Source organism: Cygnus olor, chromosome 3 (assembly GCF_009769625.2).
Source record: "Cygnus olor isolate bCygOlo1 chromosome 3, bCygOlo1.pri.v2, whole genome shotgun sequence".
Taxonomy (NCBI): domain Eukaryota; kingdom Metazoa; phylum Chordata; class Aves; order Anseriformes; family Anatidae; genus Cygnus; species Cygnus olor.
The window spans coordinates 38,223,533-38,243,191 of NC_049171.1; the positions used below are offsets into that span (position 1 = coordinate 38,223,533).

The 19,659-nt window shown below is 40.7% G+C and overlaps 1 protein-coding gene across 1 annotated transcript in view; it reads left to right on the plus strand.

The window, feature by feature from the left end:
* Nucleotides 1–19,659, plus strand: part of ZNF292 (zinc finger protein 292) — a 59,356-nt gene that overhangs the window by 21,294 nt on the left and 18,403 nt on the right. Inside the window, exons 2-4 of the mRNA XM_040550678.1 lie at nucleotides 9,344–9,498; nucleotides 10,562–10,640; nucleotides 13,402–13,537. Of these exons, the coding sequence (XP_040406612.1) occupies nucleotides 9,344–9,498; nucleotides 10,562–10,640; nucleotides 13,402–13,537 (370 nt within the window). The remainder of the gene's footprint in view (nucleotides 1–9,343; nucleotides 9,499–10,561; nucleotides 10,641–13,401; nucleotides 13,538–19,659) is intronic.

Genomic DNA, 19,659 nt, shown 5'->3' on the forward strand with positions numbered 1-19,659 from the left:
GGAAGGGCAGCTTGTATGCCATTTGAAGAGTTAAATAGCTATCACTATATCAGCTAACATCAGGAAAAAAAATCAAAGAACTAGAAATGGTTTTCTTTTAAACAAAAGCCAAGACTTTGTGGGCTTACAGCCCACAAATCGGGTTCCAGAGTTAATTTTGTGGGCTGGATCCTTGTATTGAGACCTGGATTTACATATATTTTTTGTGTACATGCATGTGTGTACATACATGTTAAAAAAAAAATTAGCTCTGTTCTACTGATGCCTGTGTCTTGTTATATACCTCTCTCTGAGATGTGATGTTTTATGTAACCGTGTCTTTTCCATGTCTAAAGCTTCAAGAAAAATACAAGCAGTGACAAAAAAAATTCAGAACTTGCTAATCCTTAAATCAAGGCACGCTTTATGATAAACTGTAAGTGTTGTAAGATATTGTAGATGTCCCATGAAGCTGGAAATTTATCAAGATACTGAAAGTCCGGGTGACTTCAAGTATAATGTGCTATGACATCAGAAATTAAGTACTAAATAGTCACATTATAAGATGATGTGTACCCCACGTTTGTTCAATTGCCAGCTGTATAGTGTAAAAAATCAGAACTCCTGTAAGTTTTGTGGTGCTGGTACTTATTACATCTGGAAGATCTATTCCTGTACTTAGCTACTTGCTGGTCCTACTGACGGGTGGAAAAATGTAGTTGTTTGTTTTAAATTTTAAAAATTACAGATGAGTTTTGATTTGAGTGGGTTTGAAGTGAAAGTTCGTGAGCTTGGCTTACGTATGTCGCAGGTCCACTAGGTGTCTGTGTCAGCAAACACCCTAGGGTGCACCCAAGGGTGTCACACCCCCCTTATCTTAATCATTTTTGTAATTATGTAATGTTACTTACCTTAGCTGCTTAGATAATGTGTGGATACGGTGGGGTTTGTGTTTATGAGTGGAGGTGTTAACCACTGGTTTCTGTGGTGGTGCCTATAGGTTTGGCCGTGCGCATAAAAGAAGTAGGATTCCTCACATTTATTGTTTTGAGGTTTAAATTGCTTCCTGCCACATCGAGGGCAAGCACAGCAGTTGTACCTGAGAGAGGAGGAGCACTGGCATAGCAGCTTGAAGATGAAGTGTGATTTTTTTTATTTGCGTTCATATAATGCTCTGTAAGAATTCCCTAAGTCGCATGACTCTGGAACGTACCAAATTTGATAGGAGTCCATGAGAGAGTTTATAACTTGTAACTTCACTTACGCTCTTATTACAGATACTTTATTCTTACAGTCTCCACCACCAATAAGCATCTCAAGTCCTCTTCATCCGCCAAAAAACTATGCACTGTTTCAAATAATAAATGATTCCCTGTTTAGCTTGGCTTATTCCTGTATTGCTGAACTTAAATTCTTACGTACCACAGAGTATGTATTTTGCTGTATAAAATTTTCAGTTGTCAAGTAGTGTAGTTTTGAGCTTTACTCATGTGGTATGTTAGCCAGAAATGTTTAGATGTGGTTGTCTTGGTCTGTCAAAGTAATTGATAAGGTGAGATTTAGAGCAGGAGTATAGTTTGCTTGTAGGGGAGCTCTAAGACTTGAGTCTTTTTGAGTTATTACAGAGATACTTTACAGAAAACACACTTTATGACTTCCATCTTGGAAACTATTCTAATTTCTTAAATTTACTTATACCTTCTGTGGTTGTTTAAGCTTATTTGGCCAATTCATTTTTTTCAGATAACAGACAAAATTGTTTGGTTTGAGAATAGCAGAATTACTGTAGTCCCAAAGGAAGAAAAATGTAACTGAAAGGCAACTCGCCTTAATACGATCAGCTGTGTATGTATTTGCATGTATGTGAATTTACATATACGTTCATGGAAGAGAGAAACTTCTTTACCCTTGAAGTGTTGCTGGAGGTTGTTCCCCTGCCACATCCAGTTTGGTATTTGGGTATGTGAAGGAGAATTCACCAGGCGTTGCGTTTCCTAAGGGATGCATCAAGACAGAGTGTTCCAGAGTCGCTGCTGCAGTGCCTTAGGTTCCCTGCTCAAGCTGCTGCATCTTCTGGCATCGCCGCTGGCCATCTTTGTTGACATTCAGCTCTTGGCATCTTCTTCTAACAAGCCCCACGTGTATCAGCTTTCTGCCCAGCGGTGGGACCTGGCAGGCCTTGACCACATGCTTAAAGCTGCAGCACGCTTCGTTTTAATTCTCTCGCGATCGGGCTGACAATACAAGCCATGAATGAATGAAGCTTGCCCTATTTCTTGAATCAGCCCCTTGTGATGCTTCTTGTGAAGATAGCTGTGCTTTTGGATCAGCCAGTGACTGACGTGCTGGAGGAGAGGTTAGTGGTGATTTGCCAGCGAAAGGTGAGCCCTGCCATGGTGAGAAGGTGTCGGGCATCTCAGGGAGTGCTGCTGTCACCTCTCAGACTGGCTGTGTTTGCTCAGGCTTGTTCATAACGAAGCAACTGCTCCGTGGCTTGGAGTTGGCTTCACGGGGGCGGTGTTGCTGCTGCTGTCCGTGTGCAGCTCTTTAAGGCTCATCTCTGACTTGACTGTATCACGCTTGTTGCTCGGACTCTTTTCCTGCATGGATGTGCTGGAGGACAGTCACTGAAATAGAGGCTTTGGTGTTTGCTAGATTAGTTTGAAAGGCATGGCTCACCTGTGTCCCCACTGTCTGTCGCTTTCCCTGTCTGTTAGTCCTCTGGGCATAGGCAGGAATGGAGGCAGCAGTTCCAGGCACGTTCCAGCATACCGAGGCAAGCTTGCCTTTATTCAGCTGTCTGCAAGGGTAAAGAATCTGAGCTGAGGAGCTGAAGAAACATGTAGGTGTGGACTGCACATGTGAAGCTCCAGTTAATAGCAAATAATCCCTTCTTTTTGTATGAGACGGATTTTTCACACAGCTTCAGTGTTGTAGGGCTGATCTCAGCAGAGGAGGTTGCCCAGTGTAATGTTTGGGAGTAGAAACACATCCTCGGGTAGGTGCATTGCTACTGCAAGCATTTATGTAAGCATTCTGATAAAGATTGACAAAGATAAAAATGTATTGTCTGAACGTTACCCGTGGCTAAATATTTTCCACAGCTGAAATCACAGAAAATCACAGATATAGTATTTCTGTTTTTTTTAATTGTACAAATTAAAATGCTTCCATTTCTTGAGCATTCTTGTGTGTAAGCTGCAGCTGAAATAAAATGCAGCCTTGGTCTCACAGAGGAACAAAACTTTGCTGCTGTGCTCTGAATAAAGCACTTGGCTTGATTAACAAGCATGTCCTGACTAGGGAGATAAATAACTTAATGAGGCCCAGGGCTGGGGGTAAAATTCTTTCTTTTTATGGTTGTAAACGGAACACAACAATGATTCATTAGCAAAGCAGAATGTATTTGATTTTCTTTGTACAGTGGCAGTGCTGTATAGTCTGGGGACATGCAGACAAGGAAATCTGTCATCCTGAAGAATACTTTTGAAGGGCGTGGTGGGCGTAAGTGCTTAATATAGTTCATGTAATGGCTTGGAAGTGGTGATCTATATACACGAGATACAAATAGCACTATTTAATGCTGAAATCGGTGTCACTATGTTATAGTGCAAGCCTCCCTGCTTGCTTTATGCGGTGTGTTTGCATCTGTACATGCTGCTTTTTAAGAACAGTGGTGGTAGTAACAGATGACCAATATGCCGAATAATTTTTGGAACTTGCCAATTTGTTGATTGTCTACTTTTAATTTAGTTGCTTACTTACAAACTTCATATTTTCAAAACAATTTTATTTCAATTTATTAAGCTAGACTTGGACTGGAATAGTGTTGGTAGGGCTTTCGTACGTTCTGCAAGTGCTTCAGTAATTCCTACTCAGTCCAGTTTTATGGTATTAATGACTACATGATATTTCTGTAAAGTTCCTGATTACTTGGGAGAATCCCAGCTGGGTTCTGTCATAATGGACCTGCGGTCTTAAATACTCTCCCTGACTCAGATCAGACTGTGATAGTGCCTACTTGGAGATTTTTCAGCATCCTGATTACCTACGAGCTCTCTTTTTCCTGTCCCATGAAACTTGAGATCTGATCTGGTTGTTACAGGTCTGTGTGAGTGGTCACTTTTCAGGGCTTGCTTCAGTTTCTGTCTACCAGGGCTGTTAACTTCTTCTAGGTGTTGCTGTCTCTTTGCAGCAGCTGGCCAGAATCCTCTTCAGTCACGCTTCTCAGATAACCAGTTGCTTAAGTTACATCTCTCTGCTTCCTCACTCCCTTTCTTCTGTCCTCTCCTGCTCAGCTTCGCACTTTGAGGCTTTCGGGATATGCTGTTGTCCTGGTTTGGCAGCTAACTTTGAAATGTTCTTTCCTATGTCAAAGCTTGTGTTAATCTTGTTGCTTGCTGTGGACTTCTGAAGATGCAGATGGGCCATACATTGAAAATCAGATTTATGTTTAGCAGGTAAACCTAGTGTTTCTGATATTAAACAGGATTCCTAACTTGATGTATCAAATGCCTAAACACAAACTTATCTTGCTGGCAGAAACTATTTGGCAGATTTAAGATGGCCAAGTTGGCTGTAAAGGATTTAAACAATCAGCTGAATAAAAGTAAAGGGCAGCGTATGCAACCTGGTACTGCTGTGATCTGATATGTTAATTACTACTAAGTTGCATTTTTTGTTGTTGTTCACTGATAAGTCAAAAAAAAAAAACCTGATTCAAATTAATCAAAATGGAATGTAATTCATGATGACAACATCAGCTTTAATAATTCATGCCTAATTATGAAGCTGGCTCACTGTTTTAGCGAGGTAGCATTCTATGCTAATGCAGAGAATTTTCCTGGCTAATTTAAGAATCCGTATGTACAGTAAGCAATGCTGAATGTTTTATTACCACGTTTGTTCCTCGCTTACTCATGTCACCAACAACTTTCACATTTTCACCAGAGAGGAAGAATTGCTTCTTTCAAAAAAGTGTAAAATTAGTTAAGCTATGTTGTTCATTTTTAATGCAAAGTGCTTGCATGTTGCTTTTTCCAGTGCAAAAATAAGTCATAGCTGAGCACTTAAAAGGAAAAGTTTATTCCTTTGCAGAAAAGGATTACAAAGTTATTCTTTTTCTTCTAAATTTTGAGTATTGTGTACTGTAGTGTGTGAAAGGTGCTGCATTGATTTCTCTGCTGTGTTCTTAACGAGAAACAAACAGGTTAACGAGAGAACATTTTCTTCTGCAAGACTGGCATTCATATAAAGCTTCAGATCTGGTTTGTTCTTTTAATGTGAGTACTTCTGTCAACTCGACTAGGTGGAGAAATTGCTGTGCATACTGTCCAAACAATTGCTTCTTGACTCAAAAAGTGAATGATGTAAAAGATATTCTTATAGTTTTTGTTCTTCAGGTTTGCTATTTTACCACTAGCATCCTTAAACACGTCACCTAGGACAAATCAGTAACTGAAATCATAGTACGTCTGGCTACGTGAGTATTTGGGAAGAGGGGGACTCCTTGCTGGAGTTTCTTAAAAGATGCAGGTAGAGATGAGTAATGAGTGGTGTTCCTCAGGGGTCAGTATAGGGACCAGCACTATTTAACATCTGTCAGTGACGTGGATAGTGAGATTGAGTGCACCCTCTGCAAGTTTGCAGATGACACCAAACCGTGCGGTGTGGCTGACAGGCAGGAGGGAAGGGATGCCGCCATCCAGAGGGACCTGGGCAGGCCTGAGAGGTGGGCCTGTGCGGATCTCATGTGGTTCAACAAGGGCAAGTGCAAGGGTTCTGCACCTGAGCTGGGACAATCCCAAGCACAAATACAGGCTGGGTGGAGAATGGATTGAGAGCAGCCCTGAGGAGAAGAACCTGGGTATGTTGGTTGATGAGAAGCTCAACATGAGCTGGCAGCGTGTGCTTGCGGCCTAGAAAGCCAACAGTATGGTGGGCTGCATCAAAAGCAGCATGGCCAGCAGGGTGAGGGAGGTGATTCTCCCCCTCTGCTCTGCCCTTCTGAGACCCCACCTGGAGCCTGCGTTCAGCTCTGGGGCCCCCAACACAAGAAGGACGTGGACCTATTAAAACAAATCCAGAGGAGGGTTATCAGGGATCAAGGGGCCTGGAGCACCTCTGCTGTGAAGAGAAGGTCAGGGAGTTGGGGTTCTTCAGCCTGGAGAAGAGAAGGCTCCAGGGCAGATGTTTTAGAGGCCTTCCAGTTCCAAAGGGGGGCCTACAGGAAAGCTGGAGACAGACTCTGTCAGGGAGTGTAGTGATAGGACAAGGGGGAATGCATTTAAACTAAAAGGGGAGATTTAGCTTAAATATTAGGAAGAAGCTCTTCACTCAGAGGGTGGTGAGGCCCTGGCACAGGTTTCCCAGAGAAGCTGTGGATGCCCCATCCCTGGAGGTGCTCAAGGCCAGGCTGGATGGGGCTTTGGGCAACCTGGGCTGGTGGGAGGTGTCCCTGGCTGTGGCGGGGGGGGGTGGAAGTAGATGATTTTTAAGGTCCCTTCCAACCCAAACCATTCTGTAATTCTCTGATTCCTTGAAGCTGACTTCTTGTTATGGTCTTGTTATTCTAGTATAATGATCATAATTGCCCAATGATGCAGAAATAGACATTTGTTAGCACTGGTGACTTGTTTAACCTGTCCTCTTCTGCTGCCGCCTCTTTCTTGCTTCTGCTGTGTTTTGCTCTCCCTTGATTGCTCTGCCATGATCTGTGGTGCTTTTTAGCTGCTGTTGTAAGAGGATCGTGTTTTTGTTATAGTAAAACAGACAATATTCCTGTAGGATCCAGGGTTCCAGCAGGGAGCACTAGATGCTGCATAAGCTGTCTTCTGCTGCAGCAAAAGGTAGAGTATGTGACTTCTTTTAAAGGTGACTTTGTATTGAGGCTTCCTTTTAAGCTAAAATCAGTTTTAGTGCAGCTGTTTGCCAAAAAATGCAGATTTTTCTCTTATATCCTTGACTGGAATACCCCTGGTCTGTGTTTTGTCTGTGTTGTAACCAGGCGTTGGTATTGTGACTGCAAATAAACACATTACTCAATTTTTTTTTGGATTGAGTTTAATATAGATGAAGTTTTCATTGAGAGCTTGTTTTGGATACTACCAAATAAGAGAATTTTAAGCATGTTCTGAATAGTACCATTAGCTAACTGAGGGCAGATGTGTAACATAGACAAGGCAATATTGAATTTAACTCATGCTCAATTCAGTAGAGTTGAAGACCGGAATAAGCCTAGTTTTGTTTTGTCTTGTGTTTTAAAGTGACGGACTCGTCTCTCCTGAAGAATTAATGTTCTGTTCTCTTCCTAACACACAAAGCCAGAGACGGCCTGCTCAAAGTTGGATTTTATAGTTTGAATTGCATTATATCCCAGGCATAAAGAGTTCATTAAGATTGTTATATTTGCATAGTAAAATAAAAATGTAATATTTGCATATTTCAAATTAGCTGACAAACACTTGGTTCTGGTTTTTATTCAGGTATATGGGAGATCCTGTAGCAGAAGAGCTTTGTCTTCCAGAGGGCTCTGACAAGACTGCTGATTTTCTTTGTCAGAAGAAACCTTGTCAGAGTTGAACCAATATTGTCAAGAAAAACTTTAATTACAGCTGACCTTAATAAAAAAGGGAAAGCATGACTTTTGGTAAATGGCCTTGACAGTAGGAGCTATGTAAAATGCTTTCACGTTGGCAAACCTTATTTCTTTCCACGCTGTAGCTGGTCTTGCAGATGAGGGGACAGCAGCAGATGGTTTTTTTTACCTGACATCAGCAATGCCTTGGACTTTGTCTCCGACAGTATCCTTATAAACCATGAAATAGTCCGCTTATCCAGGCAGTATAACGAGGTGGCTGAACTGTGGGTCTCAAAGACTTGTAATTAGTAGTACGAAGTCCAGATGGCAGCAGGCTACTTGTGGTGTCTTTTCAGGGCTCAACACTGGTGAAAATCTTGTCCTGGTGAACTGGCTGAGGGGACAGAGCACACTGTCAGCAGGTTTGCAGATGATGCCAGCTAGGTGGGAGCACTCAGTACACTGCGTATCAGGGATACTGTTCAAGAGGGACATCATCAGCCTGGAGGAATGGCTGATGCAGAGCCCTGCGTGTGGGAGGGAACAGCCCGGCCCCATGCATCTGCAGCCTGGGGAGCAGTTCTCTGGGAAGGTCCCAGGAGTGGTGGTGCACAAAAAGCTGAACAGCCAGCAGTGTGCCCTCACAGCAGTGCCGCTGCACCCTGAGCTGTGTTAACATGACTGCAGTCAGCATGTTGAGGGAAATAATCCCTTTACTCAGCACTTGTGGGACTGCATCTGGGTACTGGTGGGGAAGAATCACAGTAAACGTTAGGCAAACACAGGAGCAGGTTGCCCACAGAGGCTGTAGGATGTCTGTCCTTCAGGATACTCACAGATCTGTTGGACATTACTCCAGACAACTTATTCTAATAGCCCTGCTTTGAGCAGGCTGTTAGACAACCTAAATCATGATTTTTCTACCTGTTATGCCCCTGAGAAGCATACAGCAATATTGATCATCTTAATATAACAGTTTGCAACCTGTAACAGTGTAGGAATTGGCTTGCAGTCAGTTGCACTGCCCTAAGCTTGCATAGTTCTCCAACTTAACGTATGTCTAAGTCCCCCGACGTGTCTGAAACAAATGGAAGCCTTTTGTACTTTCGGTGGTGGTGGTTATTCCATCTCTTGCAGAGTTCAGTATGCATCACTCTAATTAGTTTTATTTCTAAGTCATTCTTTGTAGGTATTCATGTGGCAAGTAGGAAAACAGCTCTTTGACTGAGTTTTGGGTGTGTATGGTGTCTTTAAAATGCTTAGTTTGTAAAAAGCAATATCCTGAAAATAGCTGTATTAAGATGGCAAAAGAGGAAAAAAAAGTAAAACTGTTCCTGAAAGTGTAGAAGTTGAAATAAAGGCTTATTAATGCTCCCAATTTTACTTTAGAAGCTGAACTGTAGAGATGAGAAATGATTTTTTCAGTCCCTCAATTACGAATTTCAAAGAGGATGGGAGGGGAGTATCTTTGTTCCCAGGCATGCTCTTCAGGCTTTATATTTTGAAAACATGAATGTAAACTGAATTGTTTGGTGATATAACTGGGGGAAGTGTCAGTCATATTATTGTATTATCAGAGAATGATTTTTAGGGGGGTAGAGGTTAAGTTTCAATCTTCAATGAAACAATACATTTTAAGGAAAAGGTACATGTTTTGAGAATATGTAATTCATATTAAGGAGATGGACAACCCTTCTAAATTGGTTGCATCTATTAGTGAGGAGTATAAAATTAAAAATTTGTATTTGTTCCTGAATTTTGTTTGTTTTTTCTTTTCCTAAACAGACTTTGCTGGAATATGCAGAAAAATGGAAAACATCAGAAGATCCTCTGCCCCTGTTAGAGGTGTATACAGTGGCTATCCGAAGCTATGTTAAAGCACGACCTTATCTTACCTCTGAGTGTGAGAATGTAGCCTTTGTGCTTGAACGTTTAGCACTGTGAGTATTTTTTTCAGTTACTAATACCAACCTGTAGAGTATTAACTTTTCACTGCCTAAATAGTCTCAGTTCAGTTCACAATCTATAAAAATTCTAAACAGGTTGGTGGTGTGGTCTAACCCTGTTGGACAGCTAAGCACCACACAGCTGCTCGCTGACTTCGCCCCACACACACATTCCCAGCAACAGAAGAGGAAAAGAATAAAAGCAAGAAAATTTGTGTGTAAAGATAATAATTGTTTAATAAGCAAAGGAAGAGCCAAAGGGGAGAAAGAAAACAGAAGAAATCAAGTGATGCAAAGGCAGTCACTCATTACTTCCCCCTGGTAGACTGATGCCTAGCCGGTTCCTCAGTAAAAGGCAGCTAACCTCTGTAAATCCCCTTTTTTTCCTTTTGTGTTGCTGAGCATGACGTTATATGGCATGGAATATTCCATCTGCCTGGCAGTGTCCCCTCTCAACCTTTTGTGCACCCCCCCAGTCTCTTCACGGGAGGCAGAGTGAGAAACAGAGAGGGCCTTGACGCTGTGCAAACATTGTTGAGCAATAGTTAAAACATGGCAGTGTTATCAGCACTGTTTTGGTCACAGCTCTTAAAACACAGCACCATACAAGCAAATATGAAGAAAATTAACTCTATCCCAGCCTGCACAATAACAGTTGGAAAAACATTCCTCATGGTGAATGGTGTATCTGAGAAAGAATGTCTTTCGTTGTTAGAAATGGAGCTGTCTTCAGAAGGACTCCTCTGATCTAGGAAAAGCCAAAATCTCTAGCTTGAAGCATTTTTGTCACTATTGACCCACATGCAGTCTGAAAATGCGTCAATTTACAAAGACTATTACAGGGTTGGACTTCAGTGACAAATCCATTTTTTGTTGGAATTAGTTTTTTAGAGAACCTGCTTTTATAGGTTTTGTGAGAGCGTGCAGGACCTTCTTCTCTTTATATGTTTAAACAAAAACTCTTTTGGGACTTTGACAGTTTGTATGATCAACAATTCTTTAATTTAGTATCCATTTAAAAAAAATGCCTCAAATAATATTTACATTTGCATTCCAGAAGCTGTATTGAACTTCTACTGTGTCTGCCTCTTGATTTACCTGAAAATAAATGGGAAGAATTTCAGGCTTTTGTACAGGTGAGTTTGGGTCATGAAATAATATTATGTAATATGGCTGAAGACTTGTTTCCTGTCGGATGATAAAGATCAAGCCCTTCAGCTATAAATTCAATGTACTCCAAAGCAATTGCTGTCAATCATATCACTTGTGTATGTCATAGTTCATGTAGCAGCTTTGGAGAAAAAATATTTTTAGATGCTTGAAAGGAAGTCATGTTTTAAAAGATACTTGTCTTTTAACACTGTTAGAAATTGAATATTGTGGAAGTTATTTTTTTACTGTTTGCTGTTGGTTATTTGAGGTTTATTTTATGAATGAAAGATGCTTCAGGATTTTTAGATCTTCCACAGGGCAGTAGTTGGTTAATGATTAGAGCTCTCTTTTCAAAGAAGGGTGTTGAAGCACGTTCTGCTTTTTTGTTGACTGGAAGCTAGCAAATGTTGTTCCAATTTTCAAGAAAGGCAAGAAAAATGACCTTGGTAATTATAGGCCTGTCAGTCTCACTTTGGTGCCTGGCAAAATTATGGGAAAGATTATTCTGGGAGTTAATGAAAAATACTTGAACAACAATGAATTCGTCAGTTAAAGACAACATGGGTTCATGAAGGGAAAGTCATGCCTTACTATCTTACTATCCCACTTAGTGGGCAAAGGGAAGGCAGTGGACTTGGATTTGGGGGGATTTTAGTAAAGCTGCTGATACTGTCTCTCACAGTATCCTTTTGGACAAAATGTCCAATGTATAGCTAGACATATACGCAATATGATGGGTAAACAATTAGCTCCTAGGTAGGGCTCAAAGAGTTGCAGTAAATGGGGTAAAATCAGGCTTGCAGACAGTCACTACTGTGTTCCCCAGGGCTCAATTTTAGAGCCAGTACTCATCCATGTGTTTATCAGTGACCTGGACACTGGGTTTGAGTGCCTAAATTAGGAGGTACTAAATTAGGAAGAGCTGTTAATTCCCTTGAGGGTAAAGAAGCCTTACAGTGACATTGTGATAGATAAGAGCACTGAGCAATAACAAACTGTATGAAAATTGACAAGAACAAATACCAGGTGCTGCACCAGGGGTGGTGCAATCCTGGATGTGTACGTATAAGTTGGGGGTATAACTGGCTGGAGCGCAGCTCCACAGAGAGGGATTTGGGGGTTTTCGTTGATGGTAAACTCCAACAGTGTGCCCTGGCAGCCAGAAGGGCTGAGTGTATCCTGGGGTGGGTATATCAAGCATGGTATAGCTACCTGGTCAAAAGAAATGATAGGAATGTAAGTCACTAGTGTGTGTCCTGGCAGCCAGGGGGGCCAACTGCACCCTGGCGTGCATCAAGCTCGGCATTTCCAGCTGGTCGGGGGGAAGGGATTGACCTGCTCTGTTCTACAGTGGTGTAGCCTCACCTGAGCACTGTATGCAGATTGGCTGCCACGATGTAACAAGGACATAAAACCATTTCAGAGTGCCTAAAGGAGGGCTATGAAGATGGTGAAGGGTCTAGAGGGCAAGATGTATGAGGAGCAGCTGAGGTCCCTTGGTTTGTTCAGCCCAGAGCAGGCCGAGGGGAGGCCTCATGGCGGCCTGCAGCTCCCTCACGAGGGGAGCGGAGGGGCAGGCACTGAGCTCTGCTCTCTGGGGACAGTGACAGGACCCGAGGGACCGGCATGGAGCTGGGACAGGGGAGGGTCAGGCTGGGTGTTAGGGAAAGGTTCTGCACCCAGAGGGTGGTCGGGCACTTGGACAGGCTCCCCAGGGCAGTGGGCACAGCACTGAGCCTGCTGGTGTTTAAGAAATGTATGGTCAGTGCTTTTAGATGTGTGGTTTAACTCTTGAGTTGTCCTGCGTGGAGCCGAGAGTTGGCCTTGATGATCCTTGTGGGTCCCTTCCAACTCGAGGTATTCTGCAATTTGTCAGAAATATGGGGGCTGGGAGATGTAAGGAGAATGAAATAATGATAGTGAAAAAGATAAGATACAGTTACCTCAGGATTCTCAGCCTAAATAATGCAGAAAAAAATCAAAGTCTGATTTTCAAAATGATTCTTTTTACTAGCATCTGCCTAATGTAAATTAATTCTTAAGAGCTGTGCTTGAGCCAGGAAGCTCTGTAGCTTTCTGATTGGGTTTGAAAGTAAAAAGAAAAGTGAAGAGCTTGAAATGAGCCCTTCATTCTAGGACCAGTGTTAGTTGTGCATTTCTATTTAATCCACAGACTATTTAGGCTATTTAGTTTGCTCCCAAACACAACTCTGGTTCCAGAATCAATCGTGCTATCTAAGTGAAGTAGAAGGTATTTTGGTTGAATTTAGGAATTCGGTCTGCCTTGTATAGAACCATCAGGTGAGGTCTTACACCTTAAATCTTTGCCTTTACAAAAATACTTTGTTCAGTGTGTCCAGTGCATAAAAACGGTCAAGTGCCAAAGAGTTTAGGCAGCTGATGCCACACACATATGTGGGCAAGAGATTTCTCATCCTCAGTTTTCAGAAGGGGGGTCATATTTCAAAAGTTAGTTTCAGAAATGTAAGTAGCAGCTCAGTTGATAAATGACAATGTGAGTTTGGGATGCTCCACCTCTCTGGTTTCTCTGCCTAAATCTTAGGAGACGGAGGCAGAAGTAACACCAATATAGGATAAATGTTAAGATAGTTTTGATATACGTTCAACTCTTTATCTGGTGGTTGGGTGGATGTTTTGTTTTCAACATAAGGTATAAAGGAATATTAAAGACATGTTCTTAACTTTTATTTAACAATACTTCATTTTGTAAAATGTATCCTTCAGGTGGCTCATAAAAATTTGATGGAAAATGGCAGCCGGGAACTGCATATTTTAACTACACTTACTCAAGAGAAGGGAGTGTGGAAGAACCCAATATTGTGTGGCATTCTTTCCCAGGAACAGTTGGATCCAGATAAAGGTAAAATTTAAAATGATTAGAAAAAAATATGCCTCGTTATTATAATACTTTGGAATATTATTTTGTTAAATAAGTCTTTTGTTCAACATAGCTTGTGATAATTTATAAGCTTTATCAATAAAATACACTTGTATCACTCTTTGAATTATTAAAACAGTATGTTCCTAAGAATGTACAAATAATTTCATGTTAGTAATTTGCATAAAATGTAATAATAGACGGGTATCCCTTGCCATTTTCTTTATAACTTATGCGAAAGGAAGGTGACATACAGGTTATTCTATGATGGGATTAGTTCAGTATTGGTATACGAAAACTATTTTACATAAAATATATTTAAAATGAGTGGCATTTACTGAGCTATGAAATGCAAAGTGGGACATCACTGAAAATTAATTTACACCACAGTTCTGAGATTGGCTCCCAGCAGTTGAAAAGGGAGAGGTATAGGAACAGTGTTAGGCATACAATGATACTTTCCCAATGTTTTATTTCAGGTGCCAGAGATTTGCAATTCAGAGTTGGTATCCTTGTGTTAATGAGTATTGGCTGACTGTTTTGATTCTTTGAGGCTGCCTAATTGGTTTAGAATCTGTATGAACAAGAGTGTCTGTGGCAGAGTTGCACAGTTCTCACATCAAGTAAAGTAGTTCCTCTTACTGTCAGCCTCCTTTTAGCCCGACACCTGCTTATTTCGTGTGGTATTCTCTACTTACAAAAAAAAAAGTGAACTGTTCCACAGATCTTTTAACAAATGCATCCTTTTAGTAGGACATGATTCATTAAACTGCTATCATATCCCTGCTTCTGTTTCTTCTGTAGTTTTAGTCTTTCACACTGTCTTCCAGTTCTACCGTCCCATTTCTGAAATGAGATGAGTCAACATGTAGATGTAGCGAATTCCTGCTTTGTTCTGTGTTCCTATCATATTATTTCCTAACTTTAGACTTGCTTTTTGGCTGAGATACAAGAGACCAGTGTTTTCTTAAAACTGAATGGTTTAGTACCACTTTGTTTCTTGAGTATTTAATTCACAGTATTAGAATTTTTCCCTAACACACAGCCTATTTTTCTTCATGTAAAGTTATGATTGTGTTTTTTACCCTACAAAAATCACTTTAGCGTTTTATTAACATTTGAATGTTGATAGAACAAGTTGTTAGAACTAGTCCAGAGGAGGGCCACAAGGATCGTCAAGGGGCCTAGAGTACCTCTTCTGTGAAGAGAGGCTGAAGGAGTTGAGGTTGTTAAGCCTGGTGAAGAAAAGGCTTTGGGGAGACCTTATAGTGGCCTTCCAGTATCTAGAGGGGGCCTACAGGAAAGCTGGGGAGGGACTCTTCATCAAAGAGTGTAGTGATAGAACAAGGCGGGATGGCTTTAAACTAAAAGAGGTGAGATTTAGCTTAGGTATTAGGAAGAAGTTCTTTACTCAGAGGGTGGTGAGGCCCTGGCACAGGTTGCCCAGAGAAGCTGTGGATGCCCCATCCCTGGAGGTGCTCAAGGCCAGGCTGGATGGGGCTCTGAGCAACCTGGTCTGGTGAACGGTCTCCCTGTCCATGGCAGGGGGGATAGAAGTAGATGGTCTTTAAGGTCCTTTCCAACACAAACCATTCTGTGAATTTTGCATTATGTCACTTAATGGACTATGGTCCTCTGGTCTTTTACAATTGACTTTTTAAGTAAACTTTATCAGCATATTTTTCAGCTTGTACTCTTCCCCCTTTTCCAAATACTTATGAAAATGCTGGACAGTAGAGGTCCTGGTAGAGATCCTCATAGAATCCACTGAGTTTTTCTTTTTTTTTCATTTAACTAATAGTTTATCCATATAACAATCTGGTTTCTAATAACAAGATTGCTTGGTATATTTACAGGTTCTGAGGGACTTCTTTTAATGCCCTTAAAAAATTAATTGGATCTCCCTTATCCACATTCTCATAACTCCCTCAGATAAATACAATAAATGTATAACATGGTTCTGTTTAAAAAAAAAAGTTTATATTTAGTGTTCTGCAGGATTTGCATTTTGCCACTTTTAATCATTTATTATGTACCTCATACAATTGTTGGATTGTTACGCAGTTCTCAGAATCCCCTAGGATACTGTTTTACTAGCTTCATGTCAAGCGCCTTTTAGCAACAATAGGGTACTTCTATGAGAGATGTGGAATTAGTGTATAGTTGTCCCATATTTGAGTTCCTTTAGAACTCGCTTGTGAATCTTGTGATGAGTATTAATTTTATCAGTGTTTTCCTATAAAGACTTCTCCTGACATTTCAGGATTCCTTTTAGTCCTGAATGTTTTTTACTCAAGGACGCCTCTTCTTACGACTGACTGCTCTTTTGAGCAACTCCTGTTAGTCATTACTTGTCTTGATGGTAGAAAATGGTACCTACCTAAATTACAAAAGATTACGTGTCATGATAAAATGTCATCAAAAGCAAGAGTTACCCCTTCCGCAAAGAAAGCCAAACACCAGTGTACGTGACATTCAGGAGAAGAATTCTGAAGCTACTGATGAGTTTCTTTTTTGTGAATTCTGTTCAGTGTTAAAATTGATTTAAAAAAAAAAAAAAAAGCCATTGATACCAGTGTGCTTGATGCTTATGAGTTTCTCTGACTTCTTTTGTATTGGAAGGTGTTTGCATCCCCATTCAGGTAATGATTCCAATGTGCAAAACATTTTTGACATCTGTACTAGTAGTTTTTGTGGCTTTGAGACTCATTAAGCCTGGATGTTAGTATAACTCACTCAGAATGAATTAGCTACCTAGATGTGCTGTTAATCTCACTTGGATCAGTGCTGACTCCAAGCTGTAGTTACCAGGGCACTTGTGTGAAAGAATTGAAGACAGAAGTACATAGATTTTTTTTTTGTTTTTTTACAAAAATAAATCTTTCTGCCTTACTTTGCTAAGAGAGGGACGCATGAAGGAACCTTTATCTGTTTGAATGAGGATGAGCAATGCTTTAAAGAAGAGTTAGTGGCTTCAAGTTATTTTCATGTTGTAACGTCATTCTGTTCAACTTGAAAGTCCAGGTTGGTAGGTTTTTAGTCTGGTGATTGTCAGTCAGCCTTCCATCGCTTTATACAGTGTTCTCATGCATTTAACCAATGTGAACCATTTGGTTGGAGGTGAGGTGCCATCCTGTGCTATGCTGTTTTTTAATCCCTTCTATCAGTGGCAAGACTGTAATATTACATATCAACTGAATATCAAGAATATGAATAAGCTGTTCTCTATCTACTGCTGTTCTTTAATACTGCATTGTTTTGTGCCCTCTTGCTAATTTGAAGGATATTTTAGTAATATAAAAACTCGAAAGCACACGGAGTTTGCTTTCTTGTCTGTAATCCAGCACTCCCACTGGTTACCACTTAGCACTCTTTCACTGGACAGCTGTCTCTCAGCAGTTTTCAACATCAACTTCCCTGTAACGATCTTCAGAATATTTGTAAACTTTCTTTACAAGACCTTGTTTTTGTTCTTAATATCAAACAGTAAAGGCGAAGTTACAGAAGTTCTCAAGTGTTGTTACACTGAGATGTTATCATTTGGCAAGTTTGATCAGTTCAGTCTTTAAGTAACAGTTAGTGTAAGCATTTATCTATTGGGTATTATAGAATCATCTAGGTTGGAAAAGACCTTTTGAGATCATCAAGTCCAACCATGAACCTGAGCTACCGAGCCCCATGACCAAACCACATCCCTGAGGGTCATGGCCTCACATCTTTTAAATACCTGCAGGCAATGGGACTCTACCGCTTCCCTGAGCAGTCCATTCCAATGTTTGACCACCTTCTCCATGAAGAAATTCTCCTGGTGTCCAATTCCCTGATAGAATTTGAGACCATTTTCTTATGCCCTATCAGTCATCACCTGGTAAAAGAGACATGGATACAGATTTGTGTGTATACATGTATAAAATCTTTTCAAACTATAAATATTCTGTAGGTGCTTGATTTGTCACCTGTTTGAGTGACAAACATTGGAATTGCCCTAATTTATTAGCCCATCGGTGAATACAAATGTTGGCAAATTTGGCTTAAGTTGTCATACTTTGCATGATAGATGTTACCAAATAAAAGAGAATCTCCTCTTCGGGAAGTCTTACAATGCTGAAATCCCACTTGAGTTGTTTCTGAAGAAAACGAATCTCTCCCCCTACAACTGCAGCATCAGCATTGTCTTTTTGCTTCCTGTTTATGTCTTTGAGTCCTAGGCTGGAAGTGGGAGTTTGGATTCCTAAGGAGCTGAGGGGTACATTTTTTGTTGTTATTGTTGACCAGTGACTCTAAAGATAACTTATTTTCAGAAACTGAAGTGTCAATAGGGACTTGGGATATCATTTGTGGGGCCCCTTAGGTGGACATTTGAGTTGATAGCACTACTTTTAGCTGCCACCTGAGATTTCCTGCGAGAATCTCCTTTTGAGTTTCCTGAATCTGCTTGGAATGGTCTGTCATGAATCAATCTACAGTCATGTGAAGAATGCCCACACAATCTTCCACTGCCCTCAGAGCAGTTCAGTGCCCAAAAAGACGTTCTCCCATCAGTTCCACAAACTTTTCTTCTCTTTCCTGAGCCTTGCCCATATATTTACCCAAAAGGAGGCACAACAATTATGTGACCAGCCCTGCAACTTCTTGGTTCAGATCTTGGTTCCTCAAGAGAATTATCTCTTAAAAGTATGCTCGGGATCTGTAAATTCTTCCTGTAAACTTTCTTGTTCTTTTTCTACCTAAACCTGTCTCCTGTGCCTTTAAAGAATGTCTCTCAAATTCTGAGTTTTGGCTATGTAGCACCATACATACATATAATCTCTAAAATGGACGCTTCAGAGATCACCCAGAGTTACATGAACCCATTGGGTCATAATGATAGCGAAGTGCCGGTGTTCTCATACGACATTTCAGAGGTCCCTTGTGAATGTGTTGCTAACATTCTTTACTGTGGACCACCACTCAACCAGTTACCACTGACCTCAGGTAATGGGAGTAACCAGTCCCAGCACCAAAGCAGGAAGAAATTGGGAGATATATACTAGACGTGAAAATATAATCTCATCCACATCATTAAATTCAAGATGACTGGACCTGTCACTACTTCAGGTTTAAACTGCAAGGCTATTTCTTTTTAATTGAGATTGCATCAGAATGCTGATGAACAACCGGTGTTTATATCTGGAGCGAGGAATTTTTCATGTTTTCCTGCTTCATTATCTTACTAGGTTTCTTTCCCTAACCAGTCCAGTATTAACTCTTCACATGATAGTGGGTCTTTTGTATTACTGCCTCCTGAACTACCGTTTTAATTTTGAATGAACTACTGATTTTAATTTCAGGTCGGTACTGATTTCTGATCTTGAATTGAAACTGATCTGAATTCATGACAACCAGAATTTATCTTTCTTGAAGTTGTATGCCTAATCTGGTCAGTCTTAATGCTTAGTATCCCAAAGACTGAAAACTGAAGTATGGCTAAGTATTTTGAGTTATGCGATAACCTGTACAATGGTAAAAATGCTCTACTATTACACTTCCACTACCAGTTTCTGCCAGTGTGGCTTGTGCTCTTCAGCATGAACCTTTTTCCATCGTAGAGGTTCTCGTTTCCTTGCAGTGATCATGAAATCCTCCAAAACCTAAGCGTGTGCTCTCATTGGTATCGCCTCATCTGGTACAGAGGGTGAGTGGAAGAACTGTCCAGAGGAAAATGATCTGAGATGACAGTACAAGAAATGAGGCGGCTGCATTTATTTTACCTCATTCTGATTATCCTTAGAGATTTAAACCTTGATGTCAAGAATTAAGTTATTGAATTTTTCATAGGTTTAAATGTAGTAGGCAGACTTCTGAAGTATAGCCCACTGAAGAGATGTTCAAGGACACAACCATCACTATTCGGAGAATATCAAGGTGGATAAAGGGCAGGCTAGAATTTAAATAGCCAGCATGGAACTATTTTGAGTAATCAGAGCGCAGCTACCAGAAGTCAAATGATACCAACAGCATCACTTAAAATTAAAAAAAAAAAAAAAAAGTGTTTTCATCCTGGGTATATGCAAAGCAGTCACCCGGAACTTCTACCGTTTCACCAGTCAGTGTGCCCTCGTAGA